The 21,468-nt window shown below is 47.2% G+C and overlaps 1 protein-coding gene across 6 annotated transcripts in view; it reads left to right on the top strand.

Moving 5' to 3' along the window:
* Window positions 1-20,044, top strand: part of elavl3 (ELAV like neuron-specific RNA binding protein 3) — a 74,020-nt gene extending 53,976 nt beyond the window's left edge. For 4 of the 6 annotated variants that reach the window (XM_070867043.1, XM_070867042.1, XM_070867040.1 and 1 more), the window contains one exon: window positions 19,717-20,044. In XM_070867043.1, coding sequence (XP_070723144.1) covers window positions 19,717-20,044 — 328 coding nt within the window. Of the gene's footprint in view, window positions 1-1,454; window positions 1,461-15,746; window positions 15,762-19,695 lie in introns of all 6 variants that reach the window. The other 2 variants (XM_070867038.1, XM_070867039.1) reach the window with 2 other exon arrangements.
* Window positions 20,045-21,468: the final 1,424 nt, after the last annotated feature.

The following is a 21,468-nucleotide window of genomic DNA, read 5'->3' as shown; positions in this document are numbered from 1 at the left end:
TGAACAGGCCCGATTTTAACCCAACCTGCCCAGCCTCAGTGTCACTGAGTTTGGCATCCGGCAGTCTACCCAGTGGCTCTGGCTGCAAGGTAGGCAGGGCTCCGATGCCCCTGCAGTCGAAGAGCCCGCCGAAACTGACTGTCCAGGCCCACGGAGGACCATTGGCGCCCATGGAACCTGTACCCCAGGAGATGGTCAGTGCCTTCAGTGTTTGCAGTTCCCTTTTTACAAGCCCCCACAGGTACAGCAAGTGATCAGGAAGGCCAATGGAATCTTCCTGATCACTTGGCTGTACCTGTGGGGGCTTGTAAAAAGGGAACTGCAAACACTGAAGGCACTGACCATCTCCTGGGGTACAGGTTCCATGTGCGCCAATGGTCCTCCAAGGCCAATGGAATCTTGGCCTTTATTGCAATGGGGATGGAGTATAAAAGCAGGGAAGTCTTGCTCCAGCTATACAGGGTATTGGTGAGGCCACACCTGGAATACTGCGTGTAGTTTGGGTTTCCATATTTACGAAAAGATATATTTCCTTTGGAGGCAGTTCAGAGAAGGTTCACTCGGTTGATTCCGGAGATGAGGGGGTTGACTTATGAGGAAAGGTTGAGCGGGTTGGGCCTCTACTCATTGGAATTCAGAAGAATGAGAGGTGATCTTATCGAAATGTATAAGATTATGAGGGGGCTCGACAAGGTGGATGCAGAGAGGATGTTTCCACTGAGAGGGGAGACTAGAACTAGGGGGCATGATCTTAGAATAAGGGGCCGCCCATTTAAAACTGAGATGAGGAGGAATTTCTTCTCTCAGAGGGTTGTAAATCTGTGGAATTCGCTGCCTCAGAGAGCTGTGGAACATTGAATAAATTTAAGACAGAGAGAGACAGTTTCTTAACCGATAAGGGAATAAGGGGTTATGGAGAGCGGGCAGGGAAATGGACCCGAGTCCATGATCGGATCAGCCATGATCTTATTAAATGGTGGAGCATGTTCGAGGGGCCGTTATGGCCTACTCCTGCTCCTATTTCTTATGTTTTATGTTCAGGAGACAAGAGGAGGGGGTGGTGTCGGGGGAGGGATAAAATATATAAATGTAGACAGGAAGGCAGGGTCCTGTTGTATACAACGAGATTATTTTTAAAGAAAATAAAGATACATATTGTTATTTAATTCCTTTTTCTCCCTTAATCCATCCAATTTACTCCCTCCTCTCCCCTCAAGTGGGAAGGTGAACTATTAGGTCTGATCCTACCCCAGCAGGTGAACACATACAGCATATCATTGCTTGAGATGCCATTGCATTCCACTGTCAGACATAATTTGGAAGATAGGATCCGGGTCATATCTGCTTTAGCAGCCCTGAGGATGCAAACAGATTATTACAACTTTTCAGTATGATCCTAGAATATATAGCATAACGCACGAGCTCTAATGTGTTACACACAGCACAATATAAAGGCTGGTGTGTGTCACACACAGGCTGTAGTGTGTTACATACATTTCCTCACATAAGGACAGTGTTTACTAACTAACTAATCTGTTGGTTGTACAGGACTTTGGGTATCCTGAGAATGTGATAAAAACTTGCATTTATATAGCGCCTTTTACGGACCACCACACATCTCAAAGCGCTTTACATCCAATGATGTACATTTGGAGCGTAGTCACTGTTGTAATGTGGGAAACGCGGCAGCCAATTTGTGCACAGCAAGCTCCCACAAACAGCAACGTGATAATGACCCAGCTAATCTTTGTTTTGTTATGTTGATTGAGGGATAAATATTGTCCAGAACACCCGGGCGAACTCCCCTGCTCTTCGAAATAGTGCCACGGGATCTTTTAGAAACATAGAAACATAGAAAATAGGTGCAGGAGTAGGCCATTCGGCCCTTCTAGCCTGCACCGCCATTCAATGAGTTCATGGCTGAACATGCAACTTCAGTACCCCTGAGAGAGCAGACGGGGCCTCGGTTTAACGTCTCATCCGAAAGACGGCCCCTCCGACAGTGCAGCGCTCCCTCAGCACTGCACTGGGAATGTCAGCCTAGATTGATGTGCTCAGGTCCCTGGAGTGGGGCTTGAACCCACAACCTTCTGACTCCGAGGCGAGTGTGCTATGCACCGAGCCACAGCTGACAGATAAGGTTCCGTATTATCCCAAGTTCTTTTGGCCATCCAAGTGCTCAGTGGGCAGCACTCTCGCCTCTGAGTCAGAGGTTGTGGGTTCCAAGTCCCACTCCAGCGACTTGAGCACAAAATCTGGTGTGATGCTGCCACTGTCGGAGGTGCCGTCTGTCGGATGAGACGTTGAACGAAGGCCGAGTCTGCTCTCTCGGTTGAAAGTAAAAGATCCCACGGCACTATTTCGAAGAAGAAGAGTGGACATCTCCCCGATGTCCTGGTCCTCATTCAACATCACTAAAACAGATTATCTGGTCATTGTCACATTGCTGTTTGTGGGAGCTTGCAGTGCGCAAATTGTCTGCTGTGTTTTCTACATTACAACAGTGACTACTGTTTGAAAGTATTTCATTGGCTGTACAGCGCTTTGGGATGTCCTGTGGTCATGAAAGGCGCTATATAAATTCAAGTCTTTCATTTTTTTCTCAATCCATGAAGTCGAGCTTTGGGAGAGCGGAAAGATCTAAGTTGGGGATGTCAATGTCCCTAGCCATGTTTTTCACCCTCCATCTGATGACTTAGCAATTATCAACAAATAATGGAATTATTATAGTGTCATGCGTTTGAAATCAATGGAGCAAAATTCGACAACTTATCAGCATATTTTCCATGCTTATAATGTCCATTTGATTAATTTTATATTTGCATTTTCCAATTAGCTTCACTGGGTCTCAGCATCAAGTACTCCCAAATCGTGTTTGGCATGGGTTAAGAGTTAAGGTTAAATACAGAGTAAAGGTCAAACCATCCTGAGCCCCAATAATACACTTTATCTCTCATTTTAAAGAAAAAAGCCTTGCATTTATATAGCGCCTTTCACGACCACCGGATGCCCCAAAGCGCTTTACAGCCAATGAAGTACGTTTTGGAGTGTAGTCACTGTTGTGATGTCGGAAACGCGGCAGCCAATTTGCGCACAGCAAGCTCCCACAAACAGCAATGTGGTAATGACCAGTGATGTTGATTGAGGACATAAATATTGGGCAGGACACCAGGGTTAATTCCCCTGCTCTTCTTCGAAATAGTGCCGTGAGATCTTTTGCATCCACCTAAGAGGGCAGACTGGGCCTCGGTTTATCGTCTCATCCGAAAGACGGCACCTCCGACAGTGCAACACTTCCTCAGTACTGCACTGGGAGTGCCAGCCTCGATTTTTGGCTGTGGGACCTGAACCCACAACCTTCTGACTTAAAGGCAAGGGTGCTACCCACTGAGCCATTGGCTGACACTCATTTTAGAAGTACACTTCCTACTGAATTAGTCTGGCATTTTAATTTTCCAGCCTCAAAGTCCTGAATTCAGTTTTCATGCCCAAAGATGAGAGAGCAGCGCTAACATGTGGCGTTGCACCCTCATTCTCGGGTGGGAGTTCAGGAGGCCGACTGAATTTCCCTGTGGGAGGCTGCCGCCAGGCTAGATAAAACAGGAAGAAAAAAAAAACTAAACTCAAACTTCTCCGATCCACACACACACACACACACACACACACACACACACACACACACACACTCCCCCACTCTTAAAACTAATGGAAACATGCAGAAATGACTAACAGATCCGCTCTGTTACCACCACTTTTTCCAAGCTGTACGGCCGCCTGTTTCGTCCAAAGCACATATCGCAACAGAGACGCCAAAGAGGCGTTGTACGCTGGATGACATCACCACGCGTGTGGCATTAGCCGACGCAGCATTGCCTCTTGGTGCCGCTGCCAAAGAGCCGACTGAATTTAGGACGAGGCGTTGAAGGCACTTACCGTCGACGGTTAGCCTTTGCCGCCCATTTGCCGGGCACCGCCGGTGCTAACGGTGGCGTTACGGGGCGAATTTCACCTCCTTAAGCCTCAGAGCCTCCGATTCTCTCTCACTGAAATGGCCCGATCATAGCTTGACCCTCTCTACACCCTTCATTGTGTCAATGAAAATCTTTCCTTCAGTTCCTCAAAGACACAAGCCCATCAAGGCACGAGTGGAGCATAAACGCCGGCATGGACTGGTTGGGCCGAATGGTCTGTTTCTGTGCCAAAAGTCTGACCAGCAGCGACTACAATTAGCTGTCATGGTTTCACCCATATTCCTTCATCTAGCAATAGTTTTCGCCTTGCTATCTCTCTTTTAAAAAAAAAAAGCACTTGCATTTGTAGAACACCCTATCACATCTCTCAGAAGCTCTCAATGAAAGAGAAATACATTCATTTATATAGTACCTTTCACATGTAAAATTCTGACAGGATTGCACAGGTTAGATGCAGGAAGAATGTTCCCAATGTTGGGGAAGTCCAGAACCAGGGGTCACAGTCTAAGGATAAGGGGTAAGCCATTTTAGGACTGAGATGAGGAGAAACTTCTTCACTCAGAGAATTGTGAACCTGTGGAATTCTCTACCACAGAAAGTTGTTGAGGCCAGTTCGTTAGATATATTCAAAAGGGAGTTAGATGTGGCCCTTACGGCTAAAGGGATCAAGGGGTATCGAGAGAAAGCAGGAATGGGGTACTGAAGTTGCATGATCAGCCATGATCATATTGAATGGTGGTGCAGGCTCGAGGGACCGAATGGCCTAATCCTGCACCTATTTTCTATGTTTCTATGTTTCACAACCACTGGACGTCTCAAAGCGTTTTACAGCCAATGAAGTACTTTTGGAATATAGTCGCTGTTGTAATGTGGGAAATGCAGCAGCCAATCTGCGCACAGCAAGCTCCCACAAGCAGTAATGTGATAATGACCAGATAATCTGTTTTTTAGTGATGTTGATTGAGGGATAAATATTGACCCCAGGATACCGGGGATAACTCCCTGATGCTCTTCTTCGGAATAGTGCCGTGGGATCTTTTTCGTCCACTTGAGAGAGCAGACGGGGCCTCGGTTTAACGTCTCATCTGAAAGACGGCACCTCCCACAGTGCGGCGTTCCCTCAGCACTGCACTGGGTGTGTCAGCCTAGATTTTTGTGCTCAAGTTCCTGGAGTGGGACTTGAACCCACAACCTTCTGACTCGGAGGCAAATGTGCTGCCCACTGGATCTAAGGTTTCTACCTTCATTACCCCATCTGGCAGACTGTTGCAAGTGTTCATCACTCTTTGCATGGCATCTGTCCTTAAGTGCCCTTTCACCAGCTTTAACCATATGCCACTACTCTTCATTGTCCTGGTTTACACTGTGGACCTGTCACGGTACGTAGCATGGTGGTTATGCTAGACTCGTAATCGGAGGCCTGGAGTAATGATCTGGAGACACAAGTTTTTAAAAAAGGAGGGAAGAGAGAAAACAGGGAATTATAGACCGGTCAGCCTGACATCGGTAGTGGGTAAAATGATGGAATCAATTATTAAGGATGTCATAGCAGTGCATTTGGAAAGAGGTAATATAGGTCCAAGTCAGCATGGATTTGTGAAAGGGAAATCATGCTTGACAAATCTTCTGGAATTTTTTGAGGATGTTTCCAGTAGAGTGGACAAGGGAGAACCAGTTGATGTGGTATATTTGGACTTTCAGAAGGCTTTCGACAAGGTCCCACACAAGACATTAATGTGCAAAGTTAAAGCACATGGGATTGGGGGTAGTATGCTGACGTGGATTGAGAACTGGTTGTCAGACAGGAAGCAAAGAGTAGGAGTAAATGGGGACTTTTCAGAATGGCAGGCAGTGACTAGTGGGGTACCGCAAGGTTCTGTGCTGGGGCCCCAGCTGTTTACACTGTACATTAATGATTTAGACGAGGGGATTAAATGTAGTATCTCCAAATTTGCGGATGACACTAAGTTGGGTGGCAGTGTGAGCTGCGAGGAGGATGCTATGAGGCTGCAGAGTGACTTGGATAGGTTAGGTGAGTGGGCAAATGCATGGCAGATGAAGTATAATGTGGATAAATGTGAGGTTATCCACTTTGGTGGTAAAAACAGAGAGACAGACTATTATCTGAATGGTGACAGATTAGGAAAAGGGGAGGTGCAAAGAGACCTGGGTGTCATGGTACATCAGTCATTGAAGGTTGGCATGCAGGTACAGCAGGCGGTTAAGAAAGCAAATGGCATGTTGGCCTTCATAGCGAGGGGATTTGAGTACAGGGGCAGGGAGGTGTTGCTACAATTGTACAGGGCCTTGGTGAGGCCACACCTGGAGTATTGTGTACAGTTTTGGTCTCCTAACCTGAGGAAGGACATTCTTGCTATTGAGGGAGTGCAGCGAAGGTTCACCAGACTGATTCCCGGGATGGCGGGACTGACCTATCAAGAAAGACTGGATCAACTGGGCTTGTATTCACTGGAGTTCAGAAGAATGAGAGGGGACCTCATAGAAACGTTTAAAATTCTGACGGGTTTAGACAGGTTAGATGCAGGAAGAATGTTCCCAATGTTGGGGAAGTCCAGAACCAGGGGACACAGTCTAAGGATAAGGGGGAAGCCATTTAGGACCGAGATGAGGAGGAATTTCTTCACCCAGAGAGTGGTGAACCTGTGGAATTCTCTACCACAGAAAGTTGTTGAGGCCAATTCACTAAATATATTCAAAAAGGAGTTAGATGAAGTCCTTACTACTAGGGGAATCAAGGGGTATGGTGAGAAAGCAGGAATGGGGTACTGAAGTTGCATGTTCAGCCATGAACTCATTGAATGGCGGTGCAGGCTAGAAGGGCCGAATGGCCTACTCCTGCACCTATTTTCTATGTTTCTATGTCCTAAACCCAACCACGGCAGAGTGGGACTTGAACCCACAACCTTCTGACTCAGAGGTGAAAGTGCTGCCCACTGAGCCACGGCTGACATATAACAGACGGTTAATTCACAACACTCCGACCGCAGGTAGAAAATGTATCCCATGAAAGGTTTGAGCCTGCAGGTTGCAGGGGGTGGAAAGACTGAGTGAGGCAAGTAATGCAACAGTATTGATGTTGTGAAAAATCAAGAGTTAATGAAATAAATCGAGAATAAAAAGCTAGTGTCAGTAATGGTGACCATGAAACTACTGCCCTTCAGGGAAGATAATCTGCCGCCCTTACCCGGTCTGGGCCTATATGTGACTCCAGACCACAGCAATGTGGTTGACTCTTAACTACTCCTCTGAAATGGCCCAGCGAGACACTCAGGTGGATGTAAAAGGTCCCATATCACTATTTCAAAGAAAGGGGAGTTATGCCTGATGTCCTGGGAGGGCAGACGGGGTTTCGGTTTAACATCTCATCCGAAAGTCAGCACCTCCGACAGTGCGGCGCTCCCTCAGCACTGTACTCGAGTGTCAGCCTAGATTTATGTGCTCAAGTCTCTGGAGTGGGACTTGAACCCACAACCTTCTGACTCATCCAAAATATATTCACTAAACTACCACATAGAATACAGATAGCCACTAAACAATCATATAGAATATATATAGATACTCATTAACCTAACAAAGAATATATAAATACTCATTAGTGCACTGTACAGAATATATAGGTATTCATAAAATGCCATATATAACATACATGTACCCATTAAACAATCATAAATATGTATTCATTAAACGGCCACATAGAATATATAAGAATTCACTAAACTACCATGTAGACAACAACAACATCTTGTATTTATATAGTGCCTTTAACGTAGTGAAATGTCCCAGGGTGCTTCACAGCAGTGTTATAAGACAAAACAGATAAATTTGACACTGAGCCACGTAAGAAATTACGGCAGGTGACCAAAAGCTTGGTTAAAGAGGTAGGTTTTAAGGAGCGTCTTAAAAGGAGGAAAGAGAGGGTAGAGAGGCGGAGAGATTTAGAGAGGGAGTTGCAGAGCTTAGGGCCCAGGCAGCTGAAGGCATGATCACCAACAGAAGGCACGGTCACCGATGGTTGAGCGATTATAATCAGGGATGTTCAAGAGGGCAGAATTTGAGGAGTGCAGACATCTCGGGGTGGGGGGGGTTGTGAGGCTGAAAGAGATTACAGAGATAGGGAGGGGCGAGGGCCATGGAGGGATTTGTAAACAAGGATGAGAATTTTGAAATCGAGGCGTTGCTAAACCGGGAGCCAATGGAGATCGGTGAACATGGACAGCCGAATTTTGGATGACCTCAAGTTTACGTTGGGTAGAATGTGGGAGGCTAGCCAGGAGTGCGTTGGAATAGTCAAGTCTAGAGTTAGTCTGCACAGGTACTCACTGCACAATAATATAGCATATACAGGTGCCTCCTAAAACACAATATGGATTATATAGGTATTCACTAAACTGCCCCATCATTGCTATAAATAGGGACAACTGGAGGTCAAGTGGAAGTTAATTGGAAGTAAAGGAAGCTTGAAGATTGGCAGGTGATTGTAAATTTTTGGCAGCTTATCAGATGAAATCATTTATTATTTATTTCTTTTTCGAACACTATTGATTCGTCAGCCCAGCAGTACAGTGTGTGTGAGTAGCTAATACGACGTGGTATGAAGTGGGTAAAGTATAGATTCTGTCTTGCAATAGATTCCTCATATCGGGAGCTAGCTTTTCCACCTGGATCATTGGGACGGGGTCGGGGGTCGGGGGTCAAGAGCAGGGTTAAGACGGAGAGGCAGAAGCGAAGGGAGGGGAAGTTGGGATATAAATCGAGAATGCTGGAAATACTCAGCGGGTCAGGAAGTACCCATGGAGAGAGAGAGAGAGAGAGAGAGAGAGAGAGAGAGAAAGAAAAAAGAGAGTTAACGTTTCAGGCCGGTGACCTTTCATCAGAACTGCAAAACATTAGAGATGCAACAGGTTTTAAGCCAGTTGAGAGGCAGGGAAAGGTGATGGGGGACGAAAGAACAAAAGGGAAGGTCTGTGATAGGGTGGAAGGCAGGAGAGATTAATTAAACAGCAGAACCATTAACAGCACCCGCCGCCTGACAAAATGGGAGCACGAACATAAGAAATAGGAGTAGGCCACTCGGCTCCTCGAGCCTGCTCCACCATTCAATGAGATCATGGCTGATCTGATCTTGACCTCAACTCCACTTCCTTGCTCGCTCCCCATAACCCTCGCTCAAAAATCTGTCTATCTCTATCTTAAATATATTCAATGACCCAGCCTCCACAGCTCTCTGGGGCAGAGAATTCCACAGATTTACAACCCTCAAAAGAAATTTCTCCTCATTAGAGGTTTAAATGGGCAGCCCCTTATTCTGAGGCTATGCCCCCTATGTTTTAGCTTCCCCTATGAGTGGAAATATTCTCTCTGCATCCACCTTGTCGAGCCCCCTCATTATCTTATAAGTTTCGTTAAGATCACGTCTCATTCTTCTGAACTCCAATGTGTATAGGCCCAACTTGCTCAATGTATCCTCATAAGTCAACTCCCTCATCTCCGGAATCAACCGCGAGAACCTTCTCTGAACTGCCTCCACAGCTCTCTGGGGTAGAGAATTCCAAAGTTTCACAACCCTCAGAAAAGAAATTCCTCCTCATCTCCGTCTTAAATGGGCGACCCCCTTATTCTGAGACTGTGCCCCCTGATCTGAAATTGTTGAACTCAATGTTGCGTCCGGAAGGAGACGAAGTTAGGCATTTTTGGCGGGAAAGGCGGAGGGGCAGTGTGGAGGTTGAACTAGTGGCTTTCATTGTCTTCGTAGTGCACGGTTAGAGCACAGTGTGCACGGAGGCCCAGCAGGCAGGAGCTGTTGCAAGAGGGTGAGAAAGGGAAAGAGCCTAAAACAGGAGGGCCGAATATTACCTGAATGGTGACAGATTAGGAAAAGGGGAGGTGCAACGAGACCTGGGTCTCATGGTACATCGGTCATTGAAGGTTGGCATGAGGTACAGCAGGTGGTGAAGGCGGCAAATGGCATGTTGGCCTTCATAGCGAGGGGATTTGAGTACAGGAGCAGGGAGGTCTTGCTGCAGTTGTACAGGGCCTTGGTGAGGCCACACCTTGAGTATTGTGTGCAGTTTTGGTCACCTAATCGGAGGAAGGACACTCTTGCTATTGAGGGAGTGCAGCGAAGGTTCACCAGACTGATTCCCGGGATGGCAGGACTGACGTATGAAGGAAGCCTGGATCGACTAGGCTTATATTCACTGGAATTTAGAAGAATGAGAGTGAATCTTATAGAAACATATAAAATTCTGACGGGATTAGACAGGTTAGATGCAGGAAGAATGTTCCCGATGTTGGGGAAGTCCAGAACCAGGGGGTCACAGTATAAGGATAAGGGGTAAGCCATTTAGGAGCGAGATGAGGAGAAACTTCTTCACTCAGAGAATTGTGAACCTGTGGAATTCTCTACCACAGAAAGTTGTTGAGGCCAGTTCGTTAGATATATTCAAAAGGGAGTTAGATGTGGCCCTTACGGCTAAAGGGATCAAGGGGTATGGAGAGGAGGCAGGAACGGGGTACTGAAGTTGCATGATCAGCCATGATCATATTGAATGGTGGTGCAGGCTCGAAGGGCCGAATGGCCTACTCCTGCACCTATTTTCTATGTTTCAATGTTTCTACACCAATATAGCGGTCGATGCTTAACATTTAGTTCAATAACTGCAGCTCATTTTTTTTTCCCATTGTGCTACGAGCATAAATGTGCTGTTATTGGAGAGAGACAGAAATTAGGTACGAGGCTAAAGTACTGGCAGGGTTCTGCCACTGCTGGGAATGTACACGGGTTGCCCCGAGGTATGTACACATTCTGCGGAGGCTGACAGAATGAGCCTCTGTTAGCACATTGACTTTGGTTGGATGTGACCATTTGAAACCCCGAGTGCAATGCTGACTCAGCTCCGAATGTTGTTCGTGGTACCACTGTGGCTTTCTTGTCGAACTGACAATTTCCCCGCAGTTTCTCACGGAATCCGAGCTGCAAACAAAGCAGCCCAATTAGAGCTATGTTGGATTTCCAACTGCACACTTTGCTCATCCTTAAAGGGGCAGCGTTGTCAGCCTCAATTTGCAAGACATTGCACTAGGTACACCAAGAAACACCTTGCATTTATGTAATGCCTTTCACGACCACATAGAAAATAGGTGCAGGAGCAGGCCATTCGGCCCTTCGAGCCTGCACCACCATTCAATATGATCATGGCTGATCATGCAACTTCAGTACCCCATTCCTGCTTTCTCTCCGGACGTCTTGAAGCGTTTCACAGCCAATGAAGTACTTTTGGAGTGTTGTAATGTTGGAAAGCAGCAGCCAATATGCGCACAGCAAGCTCCCACAAACAGCAATGTGATAATGACCAGGTCATTTTTTTTTTGTTATATGGTTTGAGGTGGATAGAGAGGAACTATTTCTTCTAGTGGGGGGACAGTCCAGAACAGGGAGGGGGGCGGGGGGGGACCTTAAAATTGGGGGGGGGGAGAAAAGAGACCAAAACTAGAGCAGAAATATATGATAGGTGCTAAGCACTTAGCTTATGCCACCCAGAAGGACAAGGGCAGCAGCCACATGGGAGCACCATCACTTCCAAATTCCCCTCCAAGTTGCACACCTAACTTGGGCATATATCGTCTGTTCCTTCATCGTCGCTGGGTCAAAATCCTGGAACTCCCTCCCTGACAGCACTGTGCGAGCACCTTCACCACACGGACTGCAGCGGTTCGCCCATTTAAAACTGAGATGAGGAGGAACTTCTTCCCTCGGAGGGTTGTAAGTCTATGGAATTCACTGCCTCAGGGAGCTGTGGAAGCTGGGACATTGAATAAATTTAAGACAGAAATAGAGTTTCTTAACCGATAAGGGGATAAGGGGTTATGGGGAGCGGGCAGGGAAGTGGAGCTGAGTCCATGATCAGATCAGCCATGATCTAATTGAATGGCGGAGCAGGCTCGAGGGGCCGTATGGCCTACTCCTGCTCCTATTTTTTATGTTCTTATGTTCTTATCTGATGTGGCTTTCCAGAGGGAGGTTTCCCAATATCCTGGTCAACACTCCTCCCTCAACTAATACCACCAAAACCAGGTGACCTCGTCCTTTCACGAATTGCTGTTTGTAATTGGTTGTCATGCTGCACTTGGAAAGTAACTCATTGGATGTGGAAGGCTTTGGAACATCGTGAGTCGCGATGAAACGGTCTATAAATGTATCCTTCCTCCTGAATCGAAATGTCTAAATGATTAGATTCAAATAATGGTGCATAACATGGGGCGCAGATTAGAATAAATATCTGAGGGAAAGTTAACTGTGCCAATTCAAGTGGATGCTTTATTTTCTTTTTGGACATGTAACAAATTAATCTCGCCCACGATTTGCATTTAGATGTGAAATTATCCCCAACGTGTCCGTGGAGTAGTCTCGACACAATGAAAAATTAGTTTAGGTCCCAAAAAAATTAGATTGGAAACGTTCGTGCAATACAAGGTTTGCCACGGGACCAATGGGCTGCCCTGTTTACCTGTGTCCCTCCAGGTATTTGGTGTGATTCAGTGCACATCGTACCTATAGGTGCACCAGTGACCTCTAGAGGCAGGTGCTCAGCACTGCGCCAACAGTGGGCCCATGATGGCCTGGGTGCCCAGTTGAGACACGGCTACGTTTCTTTGCCGAGTGATTGGAATCTCAGCTGGTCACTGAACATGGGCCAAATACGATAGTGGGCTCAGAGAGAGGCTGCAATCCCAGGGCTGGATTACTACGCTTTATCCGGGAGATTCCACATATGAAGATTCCCAGTAGCCCGCCATTCCATAGTTTCTCTTCCCAGTTCTAATGATTGTAAACGGATCAATTTCCATATTGATCCCAGTGCGTTCAGTGAGAATATATAGCGCCTCCTGAGGCTGGAATTTTGACTGCTCCTAATTTATCATTCAATCAGACCTATCCAGGGGTCACTCGGATTTTGAGAGCGTTGCTTCAGCTCTCCATAGCTATTCCTCAGAGTTTTCAGCTCGATATTCCTGACTGGAGGGGATGCGGTTGGTGCGTTAGGAGTCTTTCCTTCCCTCCTGGGAGCGGGACTGACTGGGTGATTGTCTCTGTGCTGTGCTGGATCTAAGGATCCACGTGATGTGAGTTTTAACAGAGCCAATGTGGTTTCTAGTGGGCCCACAGTGTAACCCCGCTTGTGATCTGCCGCTAATGGACATTAAGAACATAAGAACAGAAGAAATAGGAGCAGGAGTCGGCCATACGGCCCCTCAAGCCTTCTCCGCCATCTAATAAGATCATGGCTGATCGGATCATGGACTCAGCTCCATTTTGACCTTCCAGAAAAGGAAAAAGAGACGCATTTATATTGCACCTATCACAACCTCAGGCCATCTCAAATAGCTTTACATCCAACAAAGCACTTTTTTTTTTTTTGAAGTGTTGTAATGTTGAAAATGTGGCAGCCGATTTGTACACAGCAAGGTCCCACAAACAGCACGGAGATAAGTGACCAGATCATTTGCTTTAGCAGTTGGTTGAGGGATAAATATTGGCCAGTATACAGGGGGGGGGGGGGGGGGGGGGAAAGTCCCCTAATCTTCTTCAAGTAGTGCCGTGGGATCTTTTACTTCCACCTGAGAGAGCAGACAAGGCCTCGGTTTAACGTCTCATCCCGATAGACGGCACCTCCGACAGTGCGGCACTCCCACAGCACTGCCCTGGGAGTGTCAGCCTAGATTTTGGTGCTAAAGTCCCTGGAGTGGGACTCAACCTTCTGACCCGGAGACGAGAGTGCTGCCCACTGAGCCACAGCTTCCAGGCCAGTGCCGCAAGTACAAAATCGGGAATTCGCGCATGCTCAGCCCGTGATTTTCCATCCACTTATTTGAAACGTAGTCAAATGAACCTTCCCCTTAAATTGCAAGAGGCACAGTAAGCATTGGCTGGTGTGGAAAATGGAAATAAAATAAAACACCTGAGGTAGAGCTCACTGCTCTACGGTTTGTGTGTACAAGAGCAACGCACAGATAATAAGCAGTTGACGACTAAGTACAAACTCTGAGGTAACCTTTCACCTCTTGTGGCTTTGAATGTGTTTCCCTGATGAAAGAGCTGCTGTTTCGGTTCAAATAACTTGAACTAGTTTCCGTGACATTGACGCACTATTTTGAATTGCTTTCTTGCATGTCTTTTTTTTTTGTATTCCGACTCGCCTTTTTATTTTAATCAGTTTTATGCACCACTTTTTACATAAGAACATAAGAAATAGGAGTCGGCCATTCGGCCCCTCGAGCCTGCTCCACCATTCAGTAAGATCACGACTGATCTGATCTTGGCCTCAACGCCACTTCCCCGCCCGCTCTCCCCATAACCCTCGACTTCCGAGAAAACCTTTCTAACGCCTTCTGTTTTGTGGGTGTGCCACTGGGCCTCACCTGCTGAAAGTAACCATGGGCTGTGAGACCTCAGTGTCCCAAGTGAAAATGTGCCCGATGTGGCTGGAGGGAGCAGTTGCTACCAAATCTCCAAAAGATTATTCAAACCTTGAGCAGTTCAATTGGCACCATAGGATGTTTTACTACGTTAAAGGTGCTATATAAATAAATAATAATAATTAATAGAAAGACTTACATAGAAACATAGAAAATAGGTGCAGGAGTAGGCCATTCGGCCCTTCTAGCCTGCACCGCCATTCAATGAGTTCATGGCTGAACATTCAACTTCAGTACCCACTTCCTGCTTTTTCGCCATACCCCTTGATCCCCCGAGTAGTAAGGACTTCATCTAACTCCTTTTTGAATATATTTAGTGAATTGGCCTCAACAACTTTCTGTGGTAGAGAATTCCACAGGTTCACCACTCTCTGGGTGAAGAAGTTCCTCCGCATCTCGGTCCTAAATGGCTTACCCCTTATCCTTGCATTTATATAGCGCCTTTCATGACCTCAGGACGTCCCAAAGCGCTTCACAGCCAATGAAGTACTTTTTGAAGTGTAGTCGCTGTTGTAACGTAGGAAACTCGGCAGCTGATTTGCGCACAGCAAGCTCCCACAAACAGCAATGTGATAATGAACAGATAATGTTTCAGTGATGTTGATCGAGGGATTAATATTGGCCCCAGGACGCCTTGCTCTTCTTTCCAAACAGTGACATGGGACCTTAAAGGGGAGGCAAGACCTCGGTTTAACGTCTCGTCTGAAAGACGGCACCTCCGGCAGTGCGGCACTCCCTCAGCACTGCACTCCCTCAGCACTGCACTGGGAGTGTCAGCCTAGATTTATGTGCTCAAGTGCCTGGAGTGGGACTTGAACCCACAACCTTCTGACTCAGAGGCGAGAGTGCTGCCCACTGAGCCACTGCTGGCAATTAATCACAAATGATTAACCACATTTTAGCACCAACATACATTATACATCCATCCCATTGTCCACAATGATTTCCTTCCCTACCCAATTGTGATAGGCAGCTTCGTTTGTTAAACTGAGTGGTTCTCTATCATTAGGAAAGAGATTACACTGAGACAAATCAAATATTTCTCTATCTGCAGTCTACATATTTCAGCATAATGGTAGCGCCCTTTAATTTAATTTGCTCTCAAGACCAGCAGTTATTGTCCATACCGAGTTTCCCTGGAAAGTTGGTGGAGGTCCTTCTTCATGAATGGTGACCAAGCGGCTTGCTAGGAGGACATGAGGGGGCCGAAATTTGGTAGCGTCCTGTTTGGGGGGGGGGGCGGTAACCGAGGAGAGGAGCGATTTCTAGCGCCAGGAGCGGAGGTCCTGCCCCGTCGGCGAAATTGGAATTCTCGCTCCCCCCGAGAGGAAGTGGACTGCAATGTCGGGCACTCCACTTCCTCTCAGGGGCGGGGGCAAGACTGGGGCGCTAAGCGCGGGTATTTTGCTGGCGGGAGCACAGGATCCTCCCCTTCCCGTTAAAGGGGCGGGGCCACGCTTGCGCACTCTGCAGTGGGGGCGAAGGGGCCTGCACTTTGCCACCGGGGATGCGGGGTGCCGGGGGGGGGGGCACCGTGAGCTGCAACACGGCGGCACGGACCCCGCCGATGCGTCAAGGCCAGGCCGCCATCGGTAAGTCGGCCACGGGGGGGAAAAAAAATTAAAATGGCTCCTCCTCCCTTTCAATTGCGCCCCCTCCAGCGGAGAGGAGCCCGGTTGGCGGCGGGCACGGACATCGTCCGCGGTGGCCTGGCGGGACACTGCCGAAGTTCCGTCCCGGGGGCAAAAACCGGTGCGCTTGCTGCCAGTTTGCGCCTCGGCTAACACCCGCGGAATTTCGCGGGAGACGTGAGCGGCCTCGTGCCCCGGGCGAGAAATCGTTTGCGCGCGCCCCCCCCCCCCCGGGGCACAAACGATGCAACTCTCTCCCAGTCAACACTCTGGTGTGAAACTGGAGCCAGGTATAGGTCGGGCGCTAAGGGACATGCTAGCTTTACTGACAACCCCCCAGCCGATTTTACTGTCAGTTCTGGTGGCAGCCCACTTATTGCCAGACCTTATCGAATTCAATGTCACTGCTGGTCACGGTGGAAGCGGAACATGTGATGCCTGGGCTGCTGGGCTGGGATTGTATGACTATGTACCTGGACATTAAAGCATCGGCTTTTCCCAATGGTTCCAGGAAGTGTGTTTTATCCACTCAACTGGCCTCCCAGACGGCAGTACAGGTTGAACCTCCCTTATCAGGAACCCTCGGGACTGGGCCTGTTCTGGATGAAGGATTTTATCCGGATGAGGGGTGGTCACGTTAAATTGCATGGTACAGGTACTGAGCAAGGGGATATCGGGGCTGGCTGGCTTGGGGCTGGGAGTGCGGCAGAGAGATCATGGGTGTGGGGGGGCTGTGGCTGGCGGGGTCAGGCCAGCGATTGCGGGAGTCGGCAGCGAGGAAGGACTTCAATTTGTCCAATTTGTTCATCTCGGAGTTCTGCGCATGCGCCACCCGGTGGCCGGGAATGGTTCTGGACGAGGGGTGGTTCCGGATAATGGAGCTCTGGATAAGGGAGGTTTCACCTGCACCCATTTAAAGTGTTTGTGGGGGACTTACGTTTGTTTGAGTGTCAACCGTGGCTTGGTGGGCAGCACGCGCACCTCTGAGTCAAAAGGTTGTGGGTTCATAGTCTCGCTCCAGGGACTTGAGCACAAAAATCCAGGCTGACACCCCAGTGCAGTGCTGAGGGAGTGCTGCATTGTCGGAGCTGCCATCTTTCGGATGAGACGTTAAACCCAGGTCCCCTCTGCTCTCTCGGTTGGACGTAAAAGACCCCACGGCAATATTTTGAAGAGCAGCGGGGTTATTTCCGGTTTCCTAGCCAATATTTATTCCTGAATCAAGATCACTAAACTGTAACAGTGTTACTAGATTAGTAATCCTGGACTAATGATCTGGAGACATGAGTTTAAATCCCACCACGGCAATTTAATTAAATAAATCTGGAATCAAAGGCTAGCACCATGAAACTACTGAATTATCGTTAAAAAACATCTTCTGGGCACTTTAGGGAAGGAAATCTGCCGTCCTTACCCGGTCTGGGCCTATATGTGACTCCAGACCCACAGCAATGTGGTTGATTCTTAACTGCTTTCTGAAATGGCCCAGCGAGATATTCAGTTATATATAAGAAGGCGGCTCACCACCACCTTCTCGAGGGCAATTAGGGATGGTCAATAAATGCATGCGTCGCTCACATCCTGAGAACAAATTTTTTTTTTAATTATCTAGTCATAACCACATTGCTGCTTGTGGGAGCTTGCTGTGCGCCGATTGGCTGCCGCGTTTCCCACATTACAACAGTGACTATATTTCAAAAAGTATTTCATTGGCTGTAAAGCGCTTTGGAATGTCCAGAGGTTGTGAAAGGTGCTATATAAATGCAAGTCTTTCTTTCTTTTCTGCACTGGTGTCCTTCTGCAGGTGATTTGCTCCCAGTCCACTCCCACTCTGAACTAGCTGCTCGAAGGGACAAGGCCTGAGGCTCCCCTCTCTGGTATTAGATCAGTGCTTAGAGAGGGGAGTCGTCAAGGCCAGACATTCTATGGCACCACATGTTGACCTTCCAATATGGTATATCGATGCAGTGCCTGATGCTGCCCACTTGAATCGGATGAGGTCCGAGTGCAGCATAAACGTCGGCATGGACTGGTTGGGCCGAATGGCCCGTTTCTGTGCCATATGTCCGACGTAATCCTGTGTACATGGTGCTGCCGCACATCAATTCTGGGGCCAGAAGTACAAAATAGTCACTAATAAATCCAATGGGGAATTCAGGACGAAGTTCTTTGCCCAGCGAATGTGAAACTCACTGCCTGTCGATGTCCATCACACCTGTCGCCAGAGAGGATTGAAAAATGATGGTTCAGGCGAATAGTAGAGATGCCTTTAAAGGGAAGCTAGATAAGTAGATGATGGAGAATGGAATAGAAGGATATGTTGATAGGGTGAGTTGAATTAGGGTGGGAGGAGGTTGGTGTGGAGCTTAAACACCAGGATAGACCAGTTGGGCCAAATGGCCTGTTTCTGTGCTACAATGTCGATGTAAGTCAATGTCTTTGTCCAATCATCTAAGAGGTGATCCACTAATTAATCAACAAACTCAAACATGACCTCAACACCAAATGCAACAGCAAGGAATGCTGTTTGGTGCCTTCTCCTACAGGAGACCTGCTTTGGCCATGTCAAGTATAACATTTCCCGACAAGCTTTGGTACCTGCTGTGCCGGTACTAGAGGCTGTTGAGCATCTGCAATATTAGCAAAGCTTCCTGTAGACACGACAATCAATGAATGGGAGAAAAATGTCAACAAGTACAAGGGATGTAGACACGAGCAAAGGTTGGACAATATTAGGAATTAGGAGCAAGAGTCAGACATTCGGCCCTTCGAGCCTGCTCTGCCATTCAAAAAGACCATGGCTGATCTTCGACCTCAACTCCACTTAAGAGGTACAGTAGCATAGTGGTTATGTTTTTGGACTAGTAACCCATGAGACAGGAGTTCAAATCTCATCATGTTAATTAAATAAATCTGGAATTAAAAAGTTATTGTCAGTAATGGTGACCATGAAACTGCCGGATTGTCGGAAAAACCCATCGGGTTCACTAATGTTCTTCAGGGAAGGCAATCTGCCGCCCTTACCCGGTCTGGGCCTAGATCTGACTCCAGACCCACAGCAATGTGGTTGACTCTTAACTGCCCCTCTGAAATGGCCCAGCGAGACACTCAGTGATACCAAACTGTTGCGACAAAGTCAGCACTGTGTGGGAGCACCTTCACCACACGGGACTGCAGCGGTTCAAGGCGGCAGCTCACCACCACCTTCTCAAGGGGCAATGAGGGACGGGCAATAAATGCCGGCCTCGCCAGCGACGCCCACATCCCGTGAACGAATAAATTTAATATAAATTCCAGCCTGATCCCCATATCCCGAGAGTCCAAAAATCGATCTCAACAAATTCAAGTAACAGTTGTCTAGAATGGACGCTGTTGTTTTGTGTGTCACTGCTGCAGCTGCACACTTCTACCACCAGATGGAGCTTCAGAATCTTGCAGCACCATAGCGATACCCGCACTCGGAGGGAGATTCACTTGATCCTGACTTCCGATGAGCAATGCCAGGGGAGGTTTATAACTGGAAAAAAAAACTTTGAAAATGTTTGTTTTTTTTTAAAAACATGAAGTGGTTGAAAATCTGATTCACACCCAAGCAGCCCTCTCTCTCTGTCCACCAGGTTCTCTCCGATCACAATAGAAGGGATGACGAGTCTGGCCGGGGTCAACCTCTCGGGCCCCACGGGCACTGGCTGGTGCATCTTCGTGTACAACCTCTCCCCCGAGGCGGACGAGAGCGTGCTGTGGCAGCTGTTCGGGCCCTTCGGGGCGGTCACCAACGTCAAGGTCATCCGCGATTTCAACACCAACAAGTGCAAGGGCTTCGGCTTTGTCACTATGACCAACTACGACGAGGCAGCCATGGCCATCGCCAGCCTGAACGGCTATCGCCTGGGCGACCGGGTCCTGCAGGTGTCCTTCAAGACCAGCAAGACGCACAAGTCGTGAAGGCGCTCCGCCCCGAGCGAGCGACAGAGAGAGGAAAAAAAAAACAGAAAGCACCCCTCCGCAACAACAACAAAAAAAAAAAACAACAAAAAAAAGTAAAGCAAAGTAATCAATACGTCACCAAAACACACACAGCAACAGAACAAAAAAAAAACAAAAAATATCCATTAATATACCTGGGCTTACAGAGAAAAAAAAACAGACTTTTTTGAGGAGCCAGTGTTAGCGTTATATTGATACAGGACATCTTACAACGATTAACGAGGAAGCAATTTCATAAACAACTTTGAATACTTTTTTCATAGCTCTTATTATATGAATATAATACATATAAAACGCAGGGGGTTTTTAACCCAGCCTAATATTAATAATAATACTTATAACTACCTTCTTTGAAGGTGATTATCTCTTGTAATGATGGGCAGAATAGAAAGCTGGAAAACTTAGAACATTTTCGCTAAGACCGTTTTCAGAAGTGTCGTGTGGTTGCAATTGATATATATATAAAAAAACAAATCTTTTAAAGGGGAATATTTATGAATTGCAGCTCACAATTAATTGACCTTTTTTTTCTCTTTTTCTTGTTCCTTCCACGGTTTTATTAACTAAGATCAAACAACAACAAAAAAATGTGCAATACTGAATAGCAAAATAGGCTGGGCTCTGTCAAACACTAAAGTGCATTACTGTAAATTAATTTTCAACAGTCTTTACTAATTTACTCACAAACCTCTCTGCCGAGTGTTCTGTGTGTGTGTGTGTGTGTGTGAGTGAGAAGCACACCCAGTTGGTAACTTTGCAACCGTGCACAGCCGATTATACATCCCTCCTCCTTCTTGCAGTGCCTGCCGAGAAAGTCCCTTTCAACAGAAGTTAAAATAGGCCCCCAGCCTGGATGCATGGTTAAGACTAGTTGGGTGCCTAAACTATTGTCCTGCGATCTTATTGGCAGGACCTAGTATTTTGTAATTCGATGCTTAAAAAAAAAGTGCTGTCCTTGCTGCGACTTATTCTGTTCCTGAGTCGCCGCACACTGCAAGAAGGAGCGGCGCTGCTGACCCATCTGGAGAAAATTTGCAGAGGGGCAAAGTGGATTTTCCCACAGCGTAGCAGCATGGTTTCAGAACACTTGGGTATTGTGTCTGTGAGTTAAACTATTTATTTTCCCCAATAGGATTGAATTCCCCTTTAATACAAAGTAAGTTTAGTAATCTCACCTGAAAGTGACAGTGGCCCACGGTAATTTTAATCCCGTTTTTTTTTTAAATTACTCATGGGAGACGTGTTTGTAGCTTCTTAAAAATTGCTATGTGACCTCCTCTGTGTTGGGAAATCTTGAAAACACTGAAACAATGTTTATGGCGTTCACCAAAAACTTGTATGATAACAGAGGGCAGCTGACAGTAAGCTATGTGGTCTGTGCC

The sequence above is a fragment of the Pristiophorus japonicus genome, chromosome 24 (genome assembly GCF_044704955.1).
Source record: "Pristiophorus japonicus isolate sPriJap1 chromosome 24, sPriJap1.hap1, whole genome shotgun sequence".
NCBI lineage: Eukaryota > Metazoa > Chordata > Chondrichthyes > Pristiophoridae > Pristiophorus > Pristiophorus japonicus.
This window is presented reverse-complemented; position numbering and strand designations above follow the sequence as displayed.